The sequence below is a fragment of the Amaranthus tricolor genome, chromosome 8 (genome assembly GCF_026212465.1).
Source record: "Amaranthus tricolor cultivar Red isolate AtriRed21 chromosome 8, ASM2621246v1, whole genome shotgun sequence".
NCBI lineage: Eukaryota > Viridiplantae > Streptophyta > Magnoliopsida > Caryophyllales > Amaranthaceae > Amaranthus > Amaranthus tricolor.
The window spans coordinates 24,373,912-24,397,519 of record NC_080054.1 but is presented as its reverse complement, the minus strand read 5'-3'; the positions used below and the strand labels follow the sequence as shown (position 1 = coordinate 24,397,519).

At 33.3% G+C, this 23,608-nt stretch overlaps 3 protein-coding genes across 5 annotated transcripts; 2 read left to right on the top strand and 1 right to left on the bottom strand.

Annotated features, from left to right (window-relative positions):
- The first annotated feature begins 1,634 nt into the window (after positions 1-1,634).
- On the top strand, positions 1,635-9,418 carry LOC130821411 (probable methyltransferase PMT5). 3 transcript variants are annotated; one of them, XM_057687167.1, is made up of 10 exons: positions 1,635-1,982; positions 2,103-2,759; positions 2,836-2,971; positions 3,101-3,341; positions 5,061-5,286; positions 5,453-5,611; positions 5,726-6,028; positions 7,247-7,379; positions 7,553-7,756; positions 8,666-9,418. In XM_057687167.1, the coding sequence occupies exons 2-9, from the start codon at positions 2,239-2,241 to the stop codon at positions 7,700-7,702; spliced, it is 1,869 nt and encodes a 622-aa protein (XP_057543150.1). In that variant the 5' UTR covers positions 1,635-1,982; positions 2,103-2,238; the 3' UTR covers positions 7,703-7,756; positions 8,666-9,418. The 3 variants fall into 3 exon arrangements, with proteins under 3 accessions (XP_057543150.1, XP_057543149.1, XP_057543148.1); XM_057687166.1 differs by having other exon boundaries at positions 5,453-5,625; positions 5,725-6,028; XM_057687165.1 differs by having other exon boundaries at positions 5,453-5,625; positions 5,716-6,028.
- A 1,271-nt stretch (positions 9,419-10,689) lies between these two features.
- LOC130821410 (14-3-3-like protein GF14 iota) lies at positions 10,690-15,300 on the top strand. Its single transcript, XM_057687164.1, has 7 exons — positions 10,690-10,961; positions 13,014-13,320; positions 13,624-13,711; positions 13,831-13,940; positions 14,022-14,170; positions 14,667-14,713; positions 14,814-15,300. The coding sequence occupies exons 1-7, from the start codon at positions 10,889-10,891 to the stop codon at positions 14,820-14,822; spliced, it is 783 nt and encodes a 260-aa protein (XP_057543147.1). The 5' UTR covers positions 10,690-10,888; the 3' UTR covers positions 14,823-15,300.
- A 786-nt stretch (positions 15,301-16,086) lies between these two features.
- On the bottom strand, positions 16,087-22,987 carry LOC130821409 (pentatricopeptide repeat-containing protein At1g26460, mitochondrial). The gene is made up of 6 exons (XM_057687163.1): positions 22,208-22,987; positions 18,080-18,302; positions 17,520-17,999; positions 16,856-17,062; positions 16,607-16,744; positions 16,087-16,520 (listed from the first exon to the last, which is right to left on the bottom strand). Exons 1-6 carry the CDS (start codon positions 22,855-22,857, stop codon positions 16,332-16,334), a joined length of 1,887 nt encoding a protein of 628 aa, XP_057543146.1. The 5' UTR covers positions 22,858-22,987; the 3' UTR covers positions 16,087-16,331.
- Between the last annotated feature and the right edge of the window lie 621 nt (positions 22,988-23,608).

Genomic DNA, 23,608 nt, shown 5'->3' with positions numbered 1-23,608 from the left:
GTTATTAATGAACAAATGAACGTTTATTTATGTATAACTTGCATCAAAAGTTTCTAAATTTTATTCAACACAACATTCATGGTTAGAACTTCGTTAGATATTAACTTTGTTTGTCACTTGAAAATTTCGTCCTTTTAATATTATCAGTCTATCACATTTTTTAATCATATTAATTCTATTTTTCTATATTAAATGGGATAAAAATTTTATTTAAAATAATAATAGTATACATGACACTTTACCCTATTCCTTAAAATTTTCAGATTCGCCACAAAAAGCACACATTCTACAACATTTTTACAAAGAATTCAATCAACATTCAACAATCAACACACTATAGTCTATGCTAACAATTTATAATCATTAACTATTAATTAATATAGTACTTAAATTAAATTAACCCAAGTTGTATTTAAAATGTACAACTGTATTTAAAGAAAATTACTCAATGATTAAAAAGCATTTAAACACAATCTAAGCTAACAATTATATTAAATAACAATATAATAATCAAGTAAGCGCTTGATTTTTTAGATCGGAGTCAGAGGTGTACAACACAGATTTGGCGACTCGATATTCGCTCGACCTTATAACCGAACCTAACTTGATCCAACTTTAAAATGAATTTTAAATTATATAAAAAAATATATATACACAATACACGATTTTGAACCGACTTGAAACACTTAATCCGAAATTGACCCAATAATCCAAATAAACACCCCGAACAATCTACATTGATAAAGAAAAGTGAGTAAAACAAAGTGATTTGCGAATGACATGGAATCACAGCTCGTGGATTAAGAATAAAATATAAGTTACAATTAATTATTAATATTATTCTCTTCTTTTCATATTGTTTGTTACATTAAATAAAAAAACTCTTGCAGAGTTGATGTAACAAATACTTTGTAAAAAACTTCAACTCTATGAGATCGTCTCACCATCTGGCAAACTCATATAATTAATCTATTTTTTTAATTAATTACTTTACGTTATGAATGATCACTCCAAAACTATAAAAAGTGATCACTTTAGAACTCTGAATGATCATTTTCATGTTAATACTTCCTTCCCATCATCATCATTATACCGGTGTATCCCGCTCATAAAAAACTATAATCAGGGTTTGAGGAGAGAAGAACAACGACAACTCATACCCATAGTGGAGGGTGCAGTCAAAGAGTTCATCGGCTCGAGAAAGATCTTCAAAGAGAAAGAAACCTGCAACTTACAAAAATAATAAATAGAATACGTACAAATAATTAAAAATAAAGATAAAAGTAAAGAATGAGGTAAAGAGAGATAATTAAAGGCAATGAACAATAATAAACGATGTGTAAAAAGAACGATTTTAGTAATCTAAGACTTCCTCCATTTCATCATATTTGCTATTGATAGTAACATTTCTTCACTGAACATATCATTATGTCACTATCAGTTACAAGTATTTAAGAACAAATATAATATTAAAACTACAAAAAAAATCACTTTTAAACTATAATTGATCACTTTAAATTACAAATAATTATTTTAACACAATAAGTATACGCCAAACTAATCATAATTTGTGTTAAAAAATAAATAAAGAATAATAAATAAAATTACAACCAAAAAAACAGAATAATCCGAGTTTTACTGAACTCTCATTCTCTCTCTTCGTCATTGCTGAATCCCTGAGCTCTTCTCTGTATCTCTGTCTCTCACATTTCTTTCTTTCTTTCTTTCTTTCTGTGCTTTTCTTTTCTCATTCTTTTTTTTTTCTCGTCTCATTTGTCCCACACTCACTTCCTCTTTACTCATTATACTAATAATCACCTTTTTTTCATTTTTTTTTCATTTTATTGCGGTTTTTTGTAAAAAAAAAAAAACTTATTGTTGGATCCTAAGTTTCGGATACCGCGAATTCTCGAACCCTAGGAGTTTATTCTACGAATTGATGTCAATTTAACACTGTGATCTCAAATTTCGTATATTTTAAGGTTAGATTTTGATTTTGTATATTTATTATATTATTGATGGTTTAAATGCTTATTTATTTGTATTTTATGTGTTTAATGCGATAATTTGATTAAGATCCGTGCTATGAATTTGTTTTGTAGGAGTGGTTATGATTTTCGCAATTCTTGGAGATTTGGGATAATTTTGGAACAAAGAGTATAAAATAGGAAATTATTAGTTTTTAAGGGGTTTTAGTGCTTCAGATGAACTGTTGAAGGCGATTGGCACAAATTTGACATGAGAAGCGGTTGGTATAATAACTTGTCGCTCATATTTGGTGTTAAAATTCGCCATAATTGGTTTCTATTGTGCTTTATTTGTATCCTTGCATTAGTTGCTCTATTAAGTTCATCTTCAACATCTAACCGAGAATTTGATTCGTTAGTACCCCCTAGATTGCCCAATGTTTACACTAACTATAGGAAGTTGAAGGAACAATCGGTGATAGATTATTTCGACTTGAGGTTTTTAACGTCGGTTACTAATTCTAGGCTTAAGGAGCTTCCACTTTGTTGGAAGGAGAGAGAGAATTATGTTCCTTGTTATAATGTGAGTGCCAATTTGGAGATAGAGTTGAAGGATGGGGAGGAGTTTGATCGGCATTGCGAGTTGTTGCGGAATGAAGAGAAGTGTTTGGTTCGGCCTCCTAAGGAGTATAAGATTCCTTTGCGGTGGCCTGCTGGTCGAGATGTGATTTGGAGTGGGAATGTGAAGATCACTAAAGACCAGTTTCTTTCGTCTGGAAGCATGACTAAGAGGTATGATTTTTCTGTTTTAAGCTATCTGGTTTAGTTTAATTATTATGAGGTTTGCTCATTTAGTGTACATTTCTAGGATGATGTTATTGGAAGAGAATCAAATTGCTTTCCACAATGATGACGGGTTGATTTTCGATGGTGTGAAAGATTATACTCGTCAACTTGCTGAGTCTATAGGGCTGGGCAGTGACTCAGACTTCCTTCAAGCTGGTGTAAGTATTCCACTGTTCGACTTTTGATGGAATATGTTCTAAATGTAACGCTGTTTTTCATGTGCCTTTTTTTGGAAAGATGTGAACAAAATTTTTAGGCGCCTGATTAAGCGTGTTTTAATATGGCAGGTACAAAATGTTCTTGACATTGGCTGCGGTTTTGGAAGCTTTGGTGCCCATTTAGTGTCATTAAAATTGCTGCCTGTTTGTATTGCTGCGTATGAGGTGACGGGCAGCCAAGTCCAGTTGGCCCTTGAGAGAGGTCTTCCAGCTATGCTTGGGAATTTTATATCCAGGCAACTTCCCTATCCATCATTGTCTTTTGACATGGTTCACTGTGCTCAATGTGGAATTGATTGGGATGGAAAAGGTAATTTGTGAATCGTTAAGCTGGCTACATCTTGATGTTTAACTGTTGCTCTGTTATACTTTTTATGGAAAGTTAGTTGAGCAGTAGCTTCTACTATGCTGTAGTTAAATTGGAAAGAAAGCCTGAAAGGATTGTACAGACTTACAAAGTATTAATCTCTCTTCCATCTTTAGCATGACCCAAAGAAAGCAAATAGAAATTAAACTGTCACTTTCTGAAGAATAAAATAAATTTAACTTAGAGAAAATGAGAAAGCTTCCTTGGATGGTGTATATTCTATTGTGTTCTATGCTGAACAATTTACGCAAAGTTATAAGAAATAAAGAAAGAAAACAAAAGATAACTAATTTTGGAATGGAATAGAATTATCACCATCTCTATTTGGGGTATAGACGTAAGGGAGGGAGGCGGACTGGTCGTCTGGTATGTGTTTATGATGCTTTTTTGAATGTTTGAGGGATGCCCACCCTGCTTATTACAACCTTCAGTTTTCCATAGCTGATTTTAGGCGTGATTGAATAAGAAACTTTCAAGCCTAATGCTGAACTACATGCTATCATATGAAATGCTTTTCAGCTAAATTACTGTTGCAACATTTGAGATTCTCCATTTTTGTGATTAGTTGATAGAAATAGAAGCATGGTCCGAAGTTTTAGGAGTCCTTTTATAAATTTTTCTTCCTAGAAAGAGAAACATTTTTTTTTCATTTGCTAACTGCTTAGAGTAGAAGAACAAACGTGTTGGAGCTATTTTTCTTTTTTTTTTTTTTTTTTTTTTTTCTGTTCTGGATTTGCCTTATGTATTACTCTCAGGAGGTTTGAATCATTTAAGGTTACTTTTTCAAGCAAGTAGGTGGAGTAGGGAAATGCAATTTTGAATATTTTCTTTCCCTTCTTGCACGTCCCCATACCGCAATCTGAACCAATCGTATTGACATGGATATATGATTTGAAACACTAAATTAATGTTTCTCATTTGCATCAAGATTGAAAAGTCTTTTTTTTTTTCTTTTACTCCTATAGTTATATTATGCTCTACTTTTGTGATGCAGTGCTTTTGATTTTTTAATTAGTAATATGATAACATTTCCTACTTATCATCGATGTATATGGACAACACCATGGCCCTATCTTAGCTTTTATTTCATCAAATTTCGTTTCCTAATTCTCCAAATACTAAATTAACATTTCGTATAACAATGGTCTTGTGTTGCAATGGTTGAATACCAGTCAACTAATCTTGTGAGGCATTCTCGATACAATTCATTGCTATTTAATGCTTCTCTTTTGGTTATAACATTTTCTGGCTTTGTAACTTAGAAGTACATGCAAATTGCTCAAGTATTTCATCAACTTTGTGGTTTTACATAACTTGATAAAGCTTCTCAAAGAATACCAAAGTACCAAACAATTATGAAGGTTTTTTGTTTTGTGCAATGTTTGGGGTTGACACAATCTACAGTGATAATGCCCTCCACATTGTATGAAGAAGTTTATTCGAGTGTAACATAACATGTTTAATTGATCTAACATAACAACCTAGGTTGACTACTTTACTATTACTATTCTAGTGGCTAAGGAGGCTCATCATGTCCAACGGGATTGATATATTATTGTTAAATCCACAGTGACTACTAGTAAATATGGATTATAATAAAGAATGTTGTCTTTAAAGATGTATGTTGGAAATCTTGAACTTACAAATAACTTTGCGGAGCAGATGGAATGTTCATTATTGAAGTGGATCGGTTGCTTAGACCTGGAGGTTACTTTGTTTTAACCTCACCTGTAATCAGACCACAAGGAAGCTTGTTGGCAATAAAGAAAGGCAACATGTTAACTCCAGTTGAAGATTTCACCCAAAGAATTTGCTGGAGTCTTCTGGACCAGCAAGATGAAACTTTTATCTGGCAGAAAACTGCTGATGGTCATTGCTATACAACCAGGTAATAGATGTCACACAAAAAAAAAAATTGTGGATACAGTATTGCTATTTAACTCTTTATGTTGAAGCATGAAAATTTCTGGCTACCTTTTTTATAGTTTGGTGTTTCATGACTTACTGATATACAATACTACACAAGTTTCACTCTATTTTTATTGGAATTATAGGAGTCAGGGGTTGCCTCTTTGTCAGGATGAGCATGAAAGTCAATCATACTATGGTCCCCTTGTCAAATGCATCAGCGGGACGCACAGTAAAAGATGGATGCCCCTTCGTAACAGGTGCAATGGTTCTCAGTTGACCTTGGAAGAACTTGAAGTTCATGGAAAGTATTACTCCAGTTATATTCTTATCTAATGTCTATATGACTTTCAAGGTGTTTCTTACAAGGCATATTGGAATACTGTTTGCTGAAACCATCCTCCCTTAGTTTATGCAGGTGTTCAGCATGGAGAATTTTATGAAGAGAGGGAAATTTGGAAATCTTCACTCAGAAATTATTGGTCATTGATTACCCCCTTGATATTTTCTGACCATCCAAAACGGCCTGGTGATGAAGATCCATTACCTCCATATAACATGGTACGCAATGTGATGGATATGAATGCTTATTACGGGGGTTTTAATGCTGCTTTAGTTGATGGGAAGAAATCAGCATGGGTCATGAATGTAGTTCCTGTGGGGACTCGCAACACACTTCCTCTTATACTTGATCAAGGTTTTGCTGGTGTTCTGCATGACTGGTAAGGTTTTATGTCTCTTTGTGTAATCTTCTTGATAATTTTGTGACACAATTTATTGTTCTAATCCAGATTATATCTCTCTCCATTTTCATAAAGACATCCACATTTCTCAAGGTCTAATTTTGACCTTTTGTTGATAACATAATACACAACATTTCATAGTCCTAATGCCATTAAGTGACTCCCACCTAAGATGGGATTTTGGGGTTGGATGTGCGCAACCATAGCCTTGTTATACACTTATTAGTGATAATAAAGAGGTTATTTCTGATAGACCCTTGAGATTAAACATCACATAAATAAAAAGTGCACATAATTTAACGAACTATTTCACTGTAGTTCATTATAATCGATAATCAAATAATTAAATCTTTGACACATATGTTAATATCTTTATGCATGTTGAAATTCTTGACCAGTGAAGTACTTTCTATTGTGAGACTTACTTTTTACTCTTTGTTGATCTTTATCATATTTTTCCCATTACTTTAATGCCTCTAAGTGGCTCCCACCTAGGGTGTGATTTTGAGAAGGTTTGTTGTACACAACCTTACCCTTGTCAATGATAAGACTAACAAAGAGGTTGTTTCCGATTGACCCTTAGAAGCAAACATCATGTGCAACTTCACATAAATAAGAAGTGCACATGATATAATGAGCCAGTTTACTTTAGTCCATTATAATATGTAACCGAAGGGCTATAAATCTTTGGCTCAATCGTACAAGGGACTTAATTCTTATCATATTAGTGGCTCGTGATACTTTCTCATATTTGCTTATTTGTCTTTACTCCCACAATTGCTAATTGGTTGCCAGCGACCAAATTAATTGCACAAATATTAAGGTAGAGAGAGCGGAGTAAAATGGGACAAGTGGAAAAAGAGAAGTTTGAGAGAACAATTGGGAGCATGAGAGAAGAGAGGGTGAGAAAGTTGTGGACAACATACTTAAATTAGAAATGTTGCCACTTAAATGCCAGTTACAAAATGGATAGCGTTGCAACAAATTAAAAATATAGAAAGTATATTGTGAGGCAAAGCTACCAATCAAGACTTGTTTCCTGGGGATTTTCTTTGTGTGTCCCCTATAGGAGCCATGCTAGTTCATGTTCCATTGTCATCTATATGGGTTCCTTCCTGAGATTAGGATGTGACTCTTTCATCAATTTTTCTTTATGTAATAATGTTGGTACTGATCTTGTAAATCATATTTCTGTAGGTGTGAGCCTTTCCCCACATATCCTCGGTCCTATGACATGCTCCATGCCAGTGGGCTGTTCTCCTTTCTTAGTTTAGAGAAATGTAGTATGATGGACTTGTTTCTGGAAATGGATAGAATTCTACGGCCTGAGGTATTTCTTGGTGTTCTGGCATTATGCTATTATGAAACTTTCTGTGGTACTTTTTTATCGGATGCTTTGTGTTTTTTTTGTGTAAGCTAATGTTTTATCGTCTCTTTTGCTAAGAATATTGCTACAAATTTACCTATCTTGAAGTTTGACCTGATTGTTGTATTTCTTTACAGGGCTGGGTCATTCTTTCTGACAATGTTGGAGCCATAGAAATGGCACGCATGCATGCCACTCAGATCCGCTGGGAAGCCAGGGTGATCGATCCACAAAATGGAAGTGATGAGAGGATACTTGTTTGTCAAAAACCATTCTTAAGAAAATAATCATTTTATCACTTAGAATTTCATACTGCAAGGACCTCTGATATGGCAACTCTGGTAATTTTCTTAAATATTGTTATTTTGCATGAGATTACTGTTCTATACAAGTGCTCTGGCTAATTATTTTGAACCTTTGTTGTATTCTTGCTTTCACGAACGTCATATTTCTTACTTTCAATACTTGGCTTCCTTGGGGGAAACATTCTTTAAATGCGAGTAGTTTCTTTTTAAAATTTCTTTAGATAAAACTAAACGAGTTTAGATCCTTTGCCCTCTTTTATACAGTTTTTTAATTGATGAATAAAACATTTTTTCCCGAGAAAAAAAAAATGATATTGCTTTTATTTGTGGTTGCATTTGGTTTTATGAATATCACATTTTTATGCTTTAACTTCCCATTGTAGCTTTTTAACCGTATTATGAAATATGTGTTTATAATTTATCAATACCTGCTACCATATTCTCCCCGAGACAACTTTTAAGTGAAAGTGTGAACATTTCTACTCTGAATTTTCTCAACAGTGTTTGCAATATAGTGCAATAACATGTAACTGTCACGAAACAGATTTCGCGATTGATGTGGATGGTTTCATGATTGGGTTGCTATAAGCTCAAAAACCTATAAGATACGGTTTGTTAGTGGCATTAGGTCGATTACGGCCTTGTTTTTGTGCTATATTACATTCCCAATGAATTGATCGAGTGTATCACTACTAGTGCCTTCTGAAATATGAATTTACTGAAGTCACTGCCATCTACTGACTAGTTATTTTCCAAAGCCAAAATGTAGCTGGCTAGCTGCGGTGTAGGTGAATATTGATAGTATGTTATAAATCGACACAACTAGCTTTCAGTTTTCTCCCCAAACTTGTTTCGAGAAATTCTATGGACTTATGATTTAAACTATGCAGCAACATCTTTCTACAGCATAACTGATTCATTTATCTATTGATTACACAATTGCAGGGCAGAGTTTACATGAATACATACATACATATACACAAGCTGATTGGGTTATTGACGAATCGGGTATCCTCGTCCTTAACTATCGACAGGTTGAAGTTGTAGATTAGAAGAACACATATTTATTGCAGAAAATAGCTGCAAATTGTTTTTTGTTCATGCATTTGTAGCAATCCATTCATTTTTTTCTATTTTCTTTTTTTTTTTTTTATATATATATATTTTTTATTTTTATCAAACCACAAGGTATTGTTCCTTTTTCTTTCTTTTTCTTTTCATTTATTTTTTCTTGTTATGGTATTGATCTTATGAATTACTATCTTACCAAAGAAGGTATAGTAACCTCGAAATGTAACTAATGACATCTTTTCTAATGATTGAAAGAGTGAAGCTGTCTCATTTCTTATCATTTCAATCCTTGCTCATTCAGGGAAAGTCCTATTGATCCTTTTTTTCCTTTAAAACAGATTATTGTATGAGACAATCTCACTCAGGGATGCGTCTCATACATAGATTAAATAACTCGATTTATACATATTATGAGATTATAGATACTGTTTGAGGTCGTTTTTTCGAGAGATGGTCTCTTACAAGAGTTGTTTTATGTTGTGTAATACTGATTATTGTATTAAAGCAGTGTAGTTGTATCTGTTCAAGCTCTCTCAGAAATACAAACCAATAAATAGACCTATCAAATTGATTGGTAGGGTTTGACCTGACAGGTTATAGATTATTACTCACTCCAATTCACGCTAATTGTCCTATTTGATTTTTACACTCCATTCAATACATTAATTCAATTTTAAATATCTTTAATTATTTATAATTAAAAATTATAAAAAGTTAATATTTATAAAATTTGAATTGGGATGAATTAAATAAGATTTTATTTAACTGTATTTTGATATCTAAATTAAGAATAAAATACAAATTAAGCATGATCGATCAATTTCATCCATTTTTCATTATTTTATATAGATAATAATCTATTATTTTCTTTTTATCTTATTCATATATTTCAGCTCACTTTAAATTTAATACGCACATTTCAATCTCTGTTCAACTAATAACTACATTTTCCTAAAGTTAAAATAAACATCGCAATACTTCAATGCTTAAAAATATTTATATAAAGTTGCACTCTTTACTATATTTAGCTAACACTAAACTAAATATAATTAAGTGGCTAAATATAGTAAAGAGTACAACTTTCAATCACGGAGGATAACAAGTCCATATAGAAAGACTCACGTTGAGGTTCTATTTACTTTTTTTTTTTACTTTAAAAAAAAAGTTCTATTGACTTCATCCTAAAAAAAAGTAATTAGTTAAAATTAGTTATTATTAATATAAATTTATTTAAAAATTAATATAAAATTAGTTATAAATTAATACAAAAATAATATAAATTAGTTAAAATTAATATAAAAATATAAATTAATATAAAATTAGTTATAATTAATATAAAAATCAATTACAATTAGTAAATTTAATTTTAATCTATACATAACAATTCACTTTAATAAAAACTAGGTTTAACTAATAATAAAAAATCAATTTAAAACAATAAAAATAAGTTTCAACTAGTAAAATTCAGTTACAGTCACCTTGAAAATCAATTACAGCAATAAAAAGCCAATGAACTAAAAATGACTTCAGTGTAAGGATGATTAGATTCAAACCATTGACTTTTAGTATATTTATTAGGACGGCCTAATGTATATTCATCGTCTTAAAATGCTTATTTATTATAATGATTACTAGTAATTATTAATTAATTACTTTTATAAGTATCACGTACAACATTAAATTAATTATTTATATTTTGAAGTAATCAATAGAATAATAGAAAAATTATATAAATCCGTTTTATGATAATCTCAGTCTTATTGTCCAGACGAACTTTTTTTTTTTTAAATTGAAAAATCAACTAACTTGAAACATCCGATTTTGGCGCTTAGCCTTTAAGAAATGTGAGATCTAACAATGGATTTAAGCCTTCAATTAATTAGAAGTCGTTTAAATATTTTTCCCCAAAAATAACAAAAAATAAAAAACAGCAATTTCTATATAAATCCCCGCTTTCAATTCTTCCTACCCTCATTTGACATTTCTCTATCCTCTGTCTATTTCATTAATCCTCTTTTTCTTTTTGCAGATTAATTTAATCAGTTTCGATTTTTGTTTCTGGAAAATTTCTGTGTGTATAAATTCTTGTATCCAACAATGTCGACAGAAAACGAGAGAGAGACTCAGGTTTACTTGGCTAAACTAGCCGAACAAGCTGAACGTTATGAAGGTATTTCCTCTTTCTCTTTTTGTGGATCTTCGATTTTATTTTTGTGGATCGGTTATTTTTGTAAGATCCATTCGTATTTATGTTTCATCTGTTTTATTAAATTTGTTTGAAGCTTGCTTTTTTATTTGATTTTCTCCAAGGTTTGAGGCTTAATTTGTTTCGCATTGTCATAGAATTTGGAAATTTTTATATGTCTGGAAATGGTAGTACTACTTTGAAACAAGGATGTGATTGAGAAATTTAATTCATATCAGAATATCTAAAATGTTGTTATGGCCTGTTTGGCTTAAAGTATTAAATGTTGGTAACACAATACTTTTTGACATCAAACATGTTTGGATAGACGAAATGAAATGGAAGGGAGGGAAGGAAAGTAGGAGGATTGCAGTTTCGTCATCTGGATACCAACAGAGGGAGGTAGGAAATGGAAGGAAGGCAACTGTAATGAAGACGTCCTTCACATTCTAAGCAAAACAAATTCTTCTAACTTTATTATTTGAAGTATATCTTTTAGGGGTTGCGGCAACCATGTGGAGCCACCCCTTCCCTTTTTTTTCCTTCTAAAAATGTTACACAAACATATTGTAAACTCTAATTATGGATATAAATGAATTTTATACAGAAAAATATTAGAATTCACCAACCATCATAAAAAAATTATTATAAATTAATGATTGGGGAGGCCTACCAGGAGTGGAAGGGATAACCCAGGTTGTCAAAAAAAAAAACTTGAAAGTATTCGACTAATATGCAAGACATAAGATGATTTTAAGCATGAAATATTGCAAATTATAACATAAAGATTTAAGGTGTTTATCAAATTGTAAGCTACATTCACCATCCGAAGCTAATGTATTTCTTTATGTGTTTAGTGGATAAGGGCCTTCAAAGCAATACAATCATGATGGAATTAAATCTAGGAGCATTTGAGTGTGTGAGGAACTAAGTGTACATTGGAGTTAAGAATTACTCAAGGTAAGAGAGGATATTGGGGCCCAAGCTCTTGGTTTGAGTCTATTAATACATGGTATATAGCCTAAGTTAGGGTTGATGAGCCTTCGTACAACAATGAACAAAACTCAAATATAACCTTTGTTGATCAAATCGCCCGTTCAAGCATTATTGTTGCTCTTTCGAGCAGTATATAAATGGCTGCTTGTGAGTTGTTTTTCTTGCTATTTCATGTATGCTTTCGCCCCCACTTCATTCTAGCTTATTCCCAACAGTTGTACATATACTAATTTACCTTGATCACTAAGATTTAATCCCATATCTAATTCAAAAGATTGTTTTCGAAGTTGCATATACCTAAGACCAACCTTTTGGGCTCAAAATTCTTGAACAAACATTGTCATGTAATTTGCATGACCAAAATATAATCAATCCTCAAGTCACACTTAATTTTCTTAGCTAAATTACATTAAATTTTCCTAAAAATTCCTCTCTTGTACCATAACCAAACCCATGTAATCTGAAATAAAATTTGATCTGATATGACTTCTTTCGAATCTTGATTTTCAAGGAAAGCCTTTCTACCCCTCCTCTTTCTTACCTGCTAGTGTTGTAACGTTCCTTCCATTCATCAGTTCTTGGATCTGCAACCCTTTCATTACTTGTTCATTAAGGTTAAACTCACATTTTCCTTCCAAACCCTCTAGTGCTGGGGTTGGGGAGATCTGGAACCATTTGCTTCTAATTCCCTAACTCATAATTTTTTTAATTAGATGACCAAATTAGAGAACATATTGTTCCCTTTTCCTTTCCTTTATCTCTTAAATATTTTTACCAAAAATTAATCAGAACTTCATAAATATGTTTTGCATTTTTTGGATTGGGTTTGTGGTGGTGGAGAAGGTTAGTGTGGGAAATTAATGATTAAAGATTTTATCATACCTCAACAGAATTTTGTCTTTTACATTCTTTAGTTAGCATTGGAGCTCAACTCCCATGTCACATCTTACTCGCATGATAAAATCAGTGTAGTATCACAGTATGAAATACCTACTAGGGTGATAAGTATTATTCTTCTAATGCTCTTCCTGTGGTATGTAGAAATGGTAGAATGCATGAAGACAGTAGCAAAATTAGATGTTGAGTTGACTGTGGAGGAAAGGAACCTCCTTTCTGTGGGTTACAAAAATGTCATTGGTGCTCGAAGAGCCTCTTGGCGTATTATGTCTTCAATTGAACAGAAAGAAGAGTCAAAAGGAAATGAAAATAATGTCAAGCTCATAAAGAATTACCGTCAAAAGGTAGAAGATGAGCTGACTAAGATCTGTCAGGACATTTTGGCTATCATAGATGCACATCTAGTTCCTCATTCTAGCAGCAGAGAAGCCACTGTTTTCTACTACAAGATGTAAGTCATGTTACCCATCTGACTACTTCTCAATTTTGTATTCATAGACTGATTTTCCTGAATGAAATGGCTTATTGAATACTCCCTTGACCTCCAAACTGTTTAATAAATTGTTCCATATCTTGTTTGATTGATGTGTCTTGACTCTTGAGTAATCTGAAAGGACAATTTATGATGCACTATTGAAATTAGTTATTGATGTTTTTGTTGTAATTATGATGTTTACCCATTCCTTATATACAAGGGGAAGAGTAATAAATTTATTTTAATACACTTGTTTATATTTTGATTATAAAACCTCAGGAAAGGTGACTACTTCCGCTATCTTGCCGAGTTTAAGTCAGATCAAGAAAGGAAGGAAGCTGCTGAACAGTCACTCAAGGGCTACGAGGCATGTTAATTTTTCTTCGTCTAAAGACCGACCCTAAGATAGCTACTTTCATCCATCTCATTGATTCTTTCCTTTATTTATCGACTTTTTGTGTGTTATTTTGGCTATATTTTGTTTAGGCGGCTTCTGCCACAGCAAATACGGATCTACCTTCAACCCATCCCATCCGTCTTGGTCTTGCTCTAAACTTCTCTGTCTTCTACTATGAGATTATGAACTCTCCAGAAAGGTTATTTTCGTCTTCTTACCTATTGAACTTTCCTTCCGTAAAAAGCTGTGTATTCAAATTTCCCTGTCCAATCCATTACAGGGCATGTCATCTGGCCAAGCAAGCATTTGATGAAGCCATTGCTGAATTGGACACTTTGAGTGAGGAATCATACAAAGACAGCACCTTAATTATGCAGCTATTGAGAGACAATCTCACTCTATGGACCTCTGACTTGCCCGAAGATGGAGGTATATTCTCTCACACAACTAGTACTGATAGCCAACTAGTGTGTATACTTAACCGCCCAATTACCCTTTCCATTCCTACTCAATTTCTTGAAACCAACAACATTTAAGTCGGGTTTGGGTGATCCCCTGGTAAGCGATAACAAAGAGGTTGTTTCTGATTGAGCCTTGGTAACTAACATCATATGCAAGAACTATAAAACTTTGGCCCCATCGAAACAAATATGGCACATTAGTTCCTTGAAACCAACATGGTATTGATTGAATGTATACAAAACCACCTAGTTACCCTTTGTATTCATACTCAATTTCATGAACCAAGAACATTTAAGTAGGGTTTGGGTGATCGAATATACACAACCATACATACCCTTGCAAGCGATAACAAAAAGATCGTTTCCGATTGATCCTTGGTAGCTAACATCATATGCAAGAACTATAAACCTTTAGCCCATCGAAACAAAACCAACATGATATTGATGGATAAATTCGATTGCAGGTGAGGAGAATTCCAAGACCGAGGAATTGAAACCTGCAGAGGCTGAAGTAAGTGTTCTACGGAGGGGCCATTCTGTTTATCCATAACGATGTGCTTTCTTTTAACATTGACATCATTTTGTTATCAATTCACTTATTCTTCTTTCAGGCACAGTAGTGATCTAACCTACTCATTGACGAGATTCTGTAAACGATGTGGCTTGAACTCCTTTCTCCAAAGTCCAAAGGCAATTGTTGTATTGGCGACGTTTAAAGTATAAAAACTGCAGTTTTGTACTGCTGTATAAGCTGCAAGAGAATCATTGAAAAGCCTCTTATCTGCTTTCATCCTACATTGTTTTTTGGTTTTGGTTATTATGTAAAATTTAAAGAGCATGTATGCGCAATTGTAAGCTCTTTTATATTGCAATTGCATGTCTTTTTTCTTTGATTTGAAACCCATATTCATGTATTCATTAGATTCTTCGACACATGATTTTGTTTTGGAATGGCATTCTTTATTGCATCTAATTATATTTTTTGTTCAACAAGCGAGAAATCAAAAGCTCATTTTCAGGACATGTATTGTTGACATATAAACTGAAAATTGAGTTTGGTTTAACTTGGAGAACAAGTACTACTTTCTAGGAAATGTTTTGAGTTTGAATTTTATCTAGCTTTATTTCTTGTTTTCAATCTACTCTGTAATAAAAAAATAATGAAACACATTTTAGAAGCTTATATACATACAAGAAAAAGAGTTTCTTATGTGTATGAATCGAATATTTTAGAAGCTTATATACACACAAGTCATCCATGAAGTGAAGTGAATATGTTGCGAAAAGAATTTACTAAAAGATACAAAAAATAAAAGATTATTGAATAGAGTTCATGATCTTGGGCTCTGCTAAAAACTCCAATGGATTAGTGATGGTAATTCAGTCAAAAATCAACCCTAGACCAACTCGATTTGAGAAAATCAACCTAGTTCGAGTTCGAGAAAAAGTTTTTTTGACTTAACAATCCAAGTCCAAGTCGGCACAGGAGTTGAACCTCATAAAAAATCCAACACTCTAACTCGACTTAACTCTGAAGGAACATCTGACTTTGAATCTGAATTTTATCCTAATATTTTATTTCCTCTAAAACTCTAGCACGTGACTAATTCAAGCTCCCTCTAAAACTCTATCTGTATTCGTACTCCCTCTGGCATAGATGAACTATAATATTGTAACTAGAATTTACTTGGTATCATTACTTAAATCAATCAATCAAAATACGACAAATAAAGAATAAAAGACTACAAATCAAAATAGAAGAAAGATTTGTTAAATTGTGATTGTAAAACTATTTCTCTTATTAAATTTGAATTCGAAGGACATATTTGACATATTTCTTTGTTAAGTTCTATTTAAAAAATATATTTTGTTAGTTTATTATAATTCAAAAATCAAAACCAACAGAACATATCAAAACGAAAAATAATAACAATTCGAATTCACATCCGACTCCGCCGGAGGTCTGAGAAATCGAGTTGGAGCAAAGATAGAGTATATATAATTCGACTCATTTCCGAGTCCAACTCATCGCCAATCCCTAAATGCAATACTCACATTGCAACTTTACAAACAAAATCCTTCCTAGTGCTTAAAAGAGCAAAATTCCTATTGGACTGTTGAAGAGAAACCTACGAGGCATACTCAGTGCCGTAGTCCAGATTAAACAACATATTCCTGCGATTATCATCACCCAAAAACAGTTGGTTCTGCTTGGCAAGAGATTCTACATAATCACTACTTTCATTATCCATCTCTCGAATGCATCGTCTTCTGACCTTCATTAATGTCTCTTTTGACGGGGTGAAACCCGCTTCAACCTGCCATAACATACCAGATGTCGATGAGCATGTAAAGATATTGAACCAACCAAAAAGGAGAAAAATGGGTTGTCACGACTCTTTACCATTGCATTCAATACTGAAATAGCAGATTTAGGATCTCGATTGATGAGATGAGCATCAACGAGCAAGCTATAGGACATAGTGTTTGGTTTCACACCAAGACTACATAGATGCTCAAATACTCTAGTCGCTTCAAACGTCTGTGACAATTGAAGAAAAATTATCAATAAAAAAGCACAAGCTACTTCCCACGGAAACAACCCATTTAAAGTACAAACAAGCTTAGACCAAAAAGATGAATATAAATGGACCTTCTTTGATTTTCCAAATGCAGCCATTAAAGCATTGTACGAATGTATATTCGGGGTCAGTCCAAATGTTGAATTGATTGCCTCAAATGTTTGGTAAGCCCTATCAAGGTCCCAAATATTTGCACATCCCAAAATGACACAATTCAAGGCAGCAACAGATTTGAATGGAGGGTCAGCACGACTTAGATTCTCCAGTTGAAAATATACCTAAAACAAAAATAACAATAATAACAATAATAATAGCTAACAATAATGATACCAATTATAATGACTAAAGCTAACACAATTAACAGTGATGCCGGGGGCCCATGTTTCAGACCAGTGTCATATGATTCGCTAATAGTCTCGCGAATCTCAAATCGAAGAAGCGAATTATGATCGTTTTTCAGCTATTTTTGAACCATTTTAAGCGAATCGCGAATCTAAAAGATGAACTAAATAGCGAATTATGTTTCACTGTTTCAGACCAAACTGAATGTATTGTTTGTGAATATTACTGGGATGCAATACCCTATATGAATGCAGCATTAATACTTCCTATCATGTTTTACTAGAATTTATTTCCTTTAGATAGTACATGCCAAAAGAAAAGGCAAAAAATTTGGAAGCACCAGAATACCGACGAAAGATATGGAATCCAAGTATAATAGAACTGAATACTTACCAAATCTAAAGTTACAAAACCATGTTTTGAGCATGCCACAACTAGCGGATAAAGAGAAGTAAATGGTGACAACAAATCCTCGTCGGCCACCACAGAGCTTTCATGTTTTCTTTCAAGTTCACTGAGAGTACTAAAAGCATTTGGCAAGCTCCCCATGGAAACAAGGGCATTTATCTTAGCCAAGTAAGTTTCAGGCTTAGGAACAGTTTTGTCACGTAAGGATCTCTTAAGGATGGCCCATGAAGCATCCAAAAGAACAGAGTCGAATGTTCGGGCAGCTGTAGCAAGAGCAGAAATAACTAATCCTTCATCTACAGACAGAAAAACAGGCGGCCTTCCAGTCTCACTCTGTTGAATCCATCTAACCATGAATCCCAAGGCTAGAAAAGTCAGCTTACTATTGTCATTCTGTATAGCAACCTCTGCAAGGTTATTACACAAAGCCCAGCTCGGCATCACGGTGTTTTTTTGGTCCAACGCCTAATAATTTACATTTGAAGTCAGAATGAGAGCACAAGCCACATGTCACATAACTTTAAAAACAACAATCAAAACAATACCTTGCATTTCTCTATAACCATCACCAAACTCTCCAGTCTTTTCTCACGAATACATCTATAGACACATTCAACAAAAAGCATTTTTGACAGCATATAACCGGATTTCAGTGCTAGATCTATATATTTCAAGGCAGTATCAATTGGACTGTGCTGCAATAGCAAGCCAATAACCAAATCATATGAATCCTCATCAGGCTGAGAATCTTTCCCACTATGCAGCATCCTAGATAAAACAAATAAAAGATTGATCTGTCAACAAGTTAATTTATATAACAGCTAAGTATGAAGATGCAAAGTATAGTGAACAGATTATCATTACTGATTGACCCATTAAAAATTTGATAGAAGAAAATGATCGATTTTCCACTTACTATTAATTTACTCAGGCCAATTGCAAAAGCAGCCCAAATATAGTTGGCATAACTCAGAAGCCCTTTCTACCAAAGAGTGAGGGTTTGTGTATGTAAAGCAAGAAAGGGAGCAAGAGTGAAGCAATAAGGAGATGCATAAAAACATAAAGGCTGCATTACCATAGAAACTGTGATCAACAGTTCTAATCATAGTATAAATGATTTTGAACAGTTCTAAGCAAATTCCAAATATTAGCTATCATAAGATAACTTATACTTCTGGTTCTAAATACTTGAAACACTACCAATTCGGATGATTTTAATATAAAAATAGTTCCCACCTCAGTTTAAAAGGGACACCAAAGGGTCCTGAATCCTAGGCACAAAGCTCAAGATGAAGCGCAAGCATTTCATAGATGGGGCACACGTTATTGTTCAAAATGCTTATAGAACAATTCTAAGCATATTCATATTTGATACCTAGAACAATAACATATTGATAATATGATTGCCTAAAAGATCTAAAGCTTCCATTATCATTGCAATACTTAAACACTTAGTTTTCAAAAGCGTGAGGCGCAAAAGATTCTTAGTGAGCCTTTTGTAGCCAACATGAACATTTTCGCTAAAAAGCTTGAAATCAATTTTAAAACAATCAAAGGTTCTTATGTAGTAGGCAATCGCTTTTTGATTTCTTGCTGAAATAAGTAGAGGCTGCTGCTTATTGTATTGCTTTCACTTATGTGAACTCAACAATCTTATAAATCTGTAACTGTTTGCAAGAACATGTTTTTGTGTGGGTATTTAAATGCTATGGATGATAATTTGCTTTTGGCAATGAAATATCTAGCTAACAAAATATCAACATATTACTTGACAGTTGTCTCATACTTGCACATTTTTCCTTTTTAGTATACTTTATTACCTTCATTACTTTATTTCTATGACCCACTATTGAACTCTTAAAAAAGGATAATGTTGAAATTTTCTCCACTACCAAGGAAATTAATGATACTTTTCACATGTAAACTTCAATTTATCCCTTTAATGCTCCAAAATTTGCTCTTAATGTCATTATAAGCAAGAAAAAAAAAAGAAACTATCCATCATCTTCTCCACTATGTTAATTTATGTGCAATTGTATTTGGGGTGCAACTAAACAAAATGGAAGTATCTATATACCACATTATACCTTGAGAGAAGCTTCAAGCTAACGATCACACTTTAATTTGCTCTAAATGTCATTATAAGCTTCAAGTACAATTGTAGTGATATTTGAATTTTTTTCCTACAAATCCAATTAAAAATGTTTAGAGATAATTTGGTACCGCCTATGTGTCTTTTAATTTGCATCTCACCTATTATGCCTCATTTTCTTATTTGAAAATGGGCTTTACCGTCTTTTTTTCTTTTAATCATCATTCATTCACACATCTAAACTCTTTTTTGATAAAGTATCATCATGGTGGAACACTCACTGCTAGTGGACTTTCAAAGTAATATTTAACTTTTCAGAACAAAAACATATAATTTTTTGTTGACAGATTATGTTCCGTTAACTTCTAAAGGTGCTCAAAATAATGTGGATTTTGGAAGCCCAAATATGGGGAAAATGGAAATGCTGATATCACGAAATTGATCTTCCACACTAGTTGAAAACTTGAAATGATTAATGACAGTTCAGTCTCAAAGAATCTTGAACGAAAGTCTAGGATGTAGATTGTTAATTATACTAACGCCAAAAGACAAAACACCTAAGTAAATAAAACTCATTTCCCATTAATTGTAAAAGCAAGAAAGCTAACAAAAGAATAAATTTTATAAAACTTTTGTTGTCCGTCATCATTTTGACGTTCTCTTTATAAACGGTGGCTTCACATTCCATCATCCGCACATAACGGAATTGTCTGATCCAATCCTCCACTCCCCTTCTAAAAACAATATCTACTAGTTCCCACGGCACAGTAAAAGCATAACCTTAGTTTCAAATAGCGCAAGGCGCCCTAAGGTGCCCAATGATGGACAAATACACTAGTCTTTGGGTGTGAGGCGTCCCAAAACTCCAGCAAAAAATAAATTAAAGACTCCAAAAAAATCTTAAAAAAACCCTGAAAAGGAAGTAATAGATAAAAAAAAGAAAAGAGAAATCAAGAAGAGAAAAAAATAACATACTTGGTGGTGCAAAATGCAATAACGGACACGGTAGGATGGTTAATGGGTGATGAGGTTATCATACCGCTAGATACCAACTTAAACCATGAAATATCACTAATATGGCTTAAAACGCGAGTTTCTTACACCTTTACAACACGGGTAATACCACTTCGGTAGATTTAAAATCATGTATGATACAATCTTGTTTTTGCACTATGGTACCCACATCACATGACTTCTTCTTTTAAGGTGTTTGACTTAAGCGGCTATAAAGAGCTCTAAGACACTTTCCTTAAGCATCACCTTGCCCCAACCTTATCAAGGTGCCCAATCCATTGCCCGCCCAAGACACTCGCCTTAGCTGTGTCTAGGAGAGCTTTTAGATACAAGCACATAACCAGAGACAAAACTTCATTAGAATGGGAGGGGTGCTGCTCCCACAACTTTTTTCCTAGCAATATTTATATATATTGCATTTCTCAATTCCTTAGCTAACAGTTTGTAGCAATTAATTTTAACAATCAAAATCCAGATTTTAACCAAAAAAATTGCAATCATGAGTTCACAATTACAAGGATTTAAGTTTCCCAAGTATGAAGATGAATTTAAAACTTAATAAATTAATTTCGAATTCTTAGCTTTGTAGTTGTAGTTCCTTCCATTGCATATCAAGTTCTATTCTCCGAATCTGTCCTAAAGGTTGTGTCCATTTGTTCATCTGTTTTCATAATTTCATTACAGCCCAAAACTTCACCTCCCATCTTCCATAACTCCCCAATCCCTCTCCATTAGTGCCCAACAGACCTCCAAACTACCCAACAAATTAACCCTATGTTACTGCCCAATCCCTCTCCAATCTCCGTTATTGTCTAAAACTTCTCCAATATCCATCACTTCCCAAAACTTCACCTTCCATATCCTCCAATCTCCATTACTTCCCAAGAAAAAGAAACACAAATCTCCATTATTGTCCGCACATAATATTGATGGTAATGAAGAGAATCGAATTTGATTGTTTCATTGCCACAGTTGGAGATTGGTAATGGGAGTGGCCAGACGGGAGGGAAGTTGAGTTGGGCAAGAACTATTACTCTAGTTTTTAATTTAGTTTTCATTTTCCTTCAAATTTTTTATTAGGATTTTTAATATTGAAAGAAATTCAGTTGTTCAGATTATAGGTAAAATACCTGATAGAAACAAACACTCCCAATGTATTATCCGACGTTGATTTACTGAAGTTTACACCATGATGGAGTGACCAAAGTACAACCCTAACTTTAGCATTTTTTCTTATAATTTAATCCAAGTCCAAACAATTGCTCCCCTCAATTCTTCACTCAAAAATTTCCACTGTGCATAATCTCAAATAATTAACATCAAATTCTATATTCATTCTTCAAAATTTGAATATTTACAACTTACGTATGGCATTGGCATGAATAAAACTTTTTTCTCTTTTTATGTTAAACACAAAAAACATGATCATAATCTTCTCCCTCAACACTTCACATTCACCATTAAGCTCTACTTAAATCAAAATAATGTTGCAAATAACACAATAATTTTCTACAAGTAGTAAAAGAATAAACACTATACAGTGATAAAACATTGAACAAGTATATACCTTTCAACAAGCTTTTCAGCAGCATCAGCTTCATGATCTCGATGCATAGCCTTAATAACAATATTAAACGAAGCAGTATTCGGTTCGACAGCAAAATCCCCCATCTGACTAACAATATCAAGCAACAACCCAGCAGAAGCACCATCCATATAATGAGCCCTTAAATATTGATTAAACAAATCCACATTTGGCCTATTAGGTTTCCCATCGGCATCCAAAGACTTAACCCAAATATCAAAATGCGCTTTCACGTCAGCAAACTGTTGCCTAGTTATCCAATCAGCAAATGAATTCATCAAAGAATTAGCATCCATTTTCGACGCATTTGCTTGCATCCAAGAAGAACGAATTGGGTTGAAATGTTCCACAGGAATTAGGGCTTGATTTCCTGTGAATTGAACTGGGGTTCGCCAATTTTCATTGTATAGTGGGCTTCCGGAAGATGGACTAGGAGGAAAAGGTGATGGTGATGGTGATGGTGATGGTGATGGTGATGGTGATGGTGATGGTGATGGCGATTGTAATGTTTGTTCTGCAAACTGAGGTTCTTGATTGAGATACGAGAAAGTAGTGATTGATTTGATTGTGGTAGGATTTAGGGCTTTGAGAAGAGATCTTGTTTTTGAAAGCATCACCATTTTTGATTGCATCTGAGGAGAGGTGCAGAAATGGTGATTAAGGTTTAAAGAATGAGTCGCTACTCGCTAGGGTTTAGCAACGGGATATAATCACTGAACTTCATTAGCTTAGTTGACGCTAATGATTCATGAATGATAATATACTTCATTGAGTTTGCTACCATTAGTTTAATGAAATATATCAAAATTTTATGATAGACAATCTTTTTAGGGAGACCGCCTTCAAATGGGCAGGCCCAATAAATAAATAAATCAAAATATAATTTAGTGATTATGTGAAATTGTACTCAGCATTAAATCAAAATAACTTTTAAAATTTTCTATTGATAACTGCTACTCATCATTAAACCAAAACAACTCTTGAAATTCCCCACTAATCTTTCTTTCTCATCATATGAAATCCCTTTGTTATCTTGGTTTCCTCTTCTTAATCTTCATCAATCTCGCTTAGTTTCTTCCATTGTAGAGATCTTCTCTTTATCAAAAGCTTCATTAATTTTGCTTAGTTTCTTCCATTTTTGAGTTTTTCTCTTTCATCAAAAAGCTTGCTCAGTTTCATCATTTAAATGAGATATTTAAACTTGTCAAACAAATTTATGTTTCTAGGTTTCGCATTTGGGTTTTTTTTTTTCATGTTTCGATATAAATTCTCAACTTGTTATTTTATTGCATTTAATTTGTAATCTTTGTCAATTCTAGTCATGGATGATGATGATGATGATGATGAACAACAAACTTAGGCTCTATCATGAAGAACTTGAAA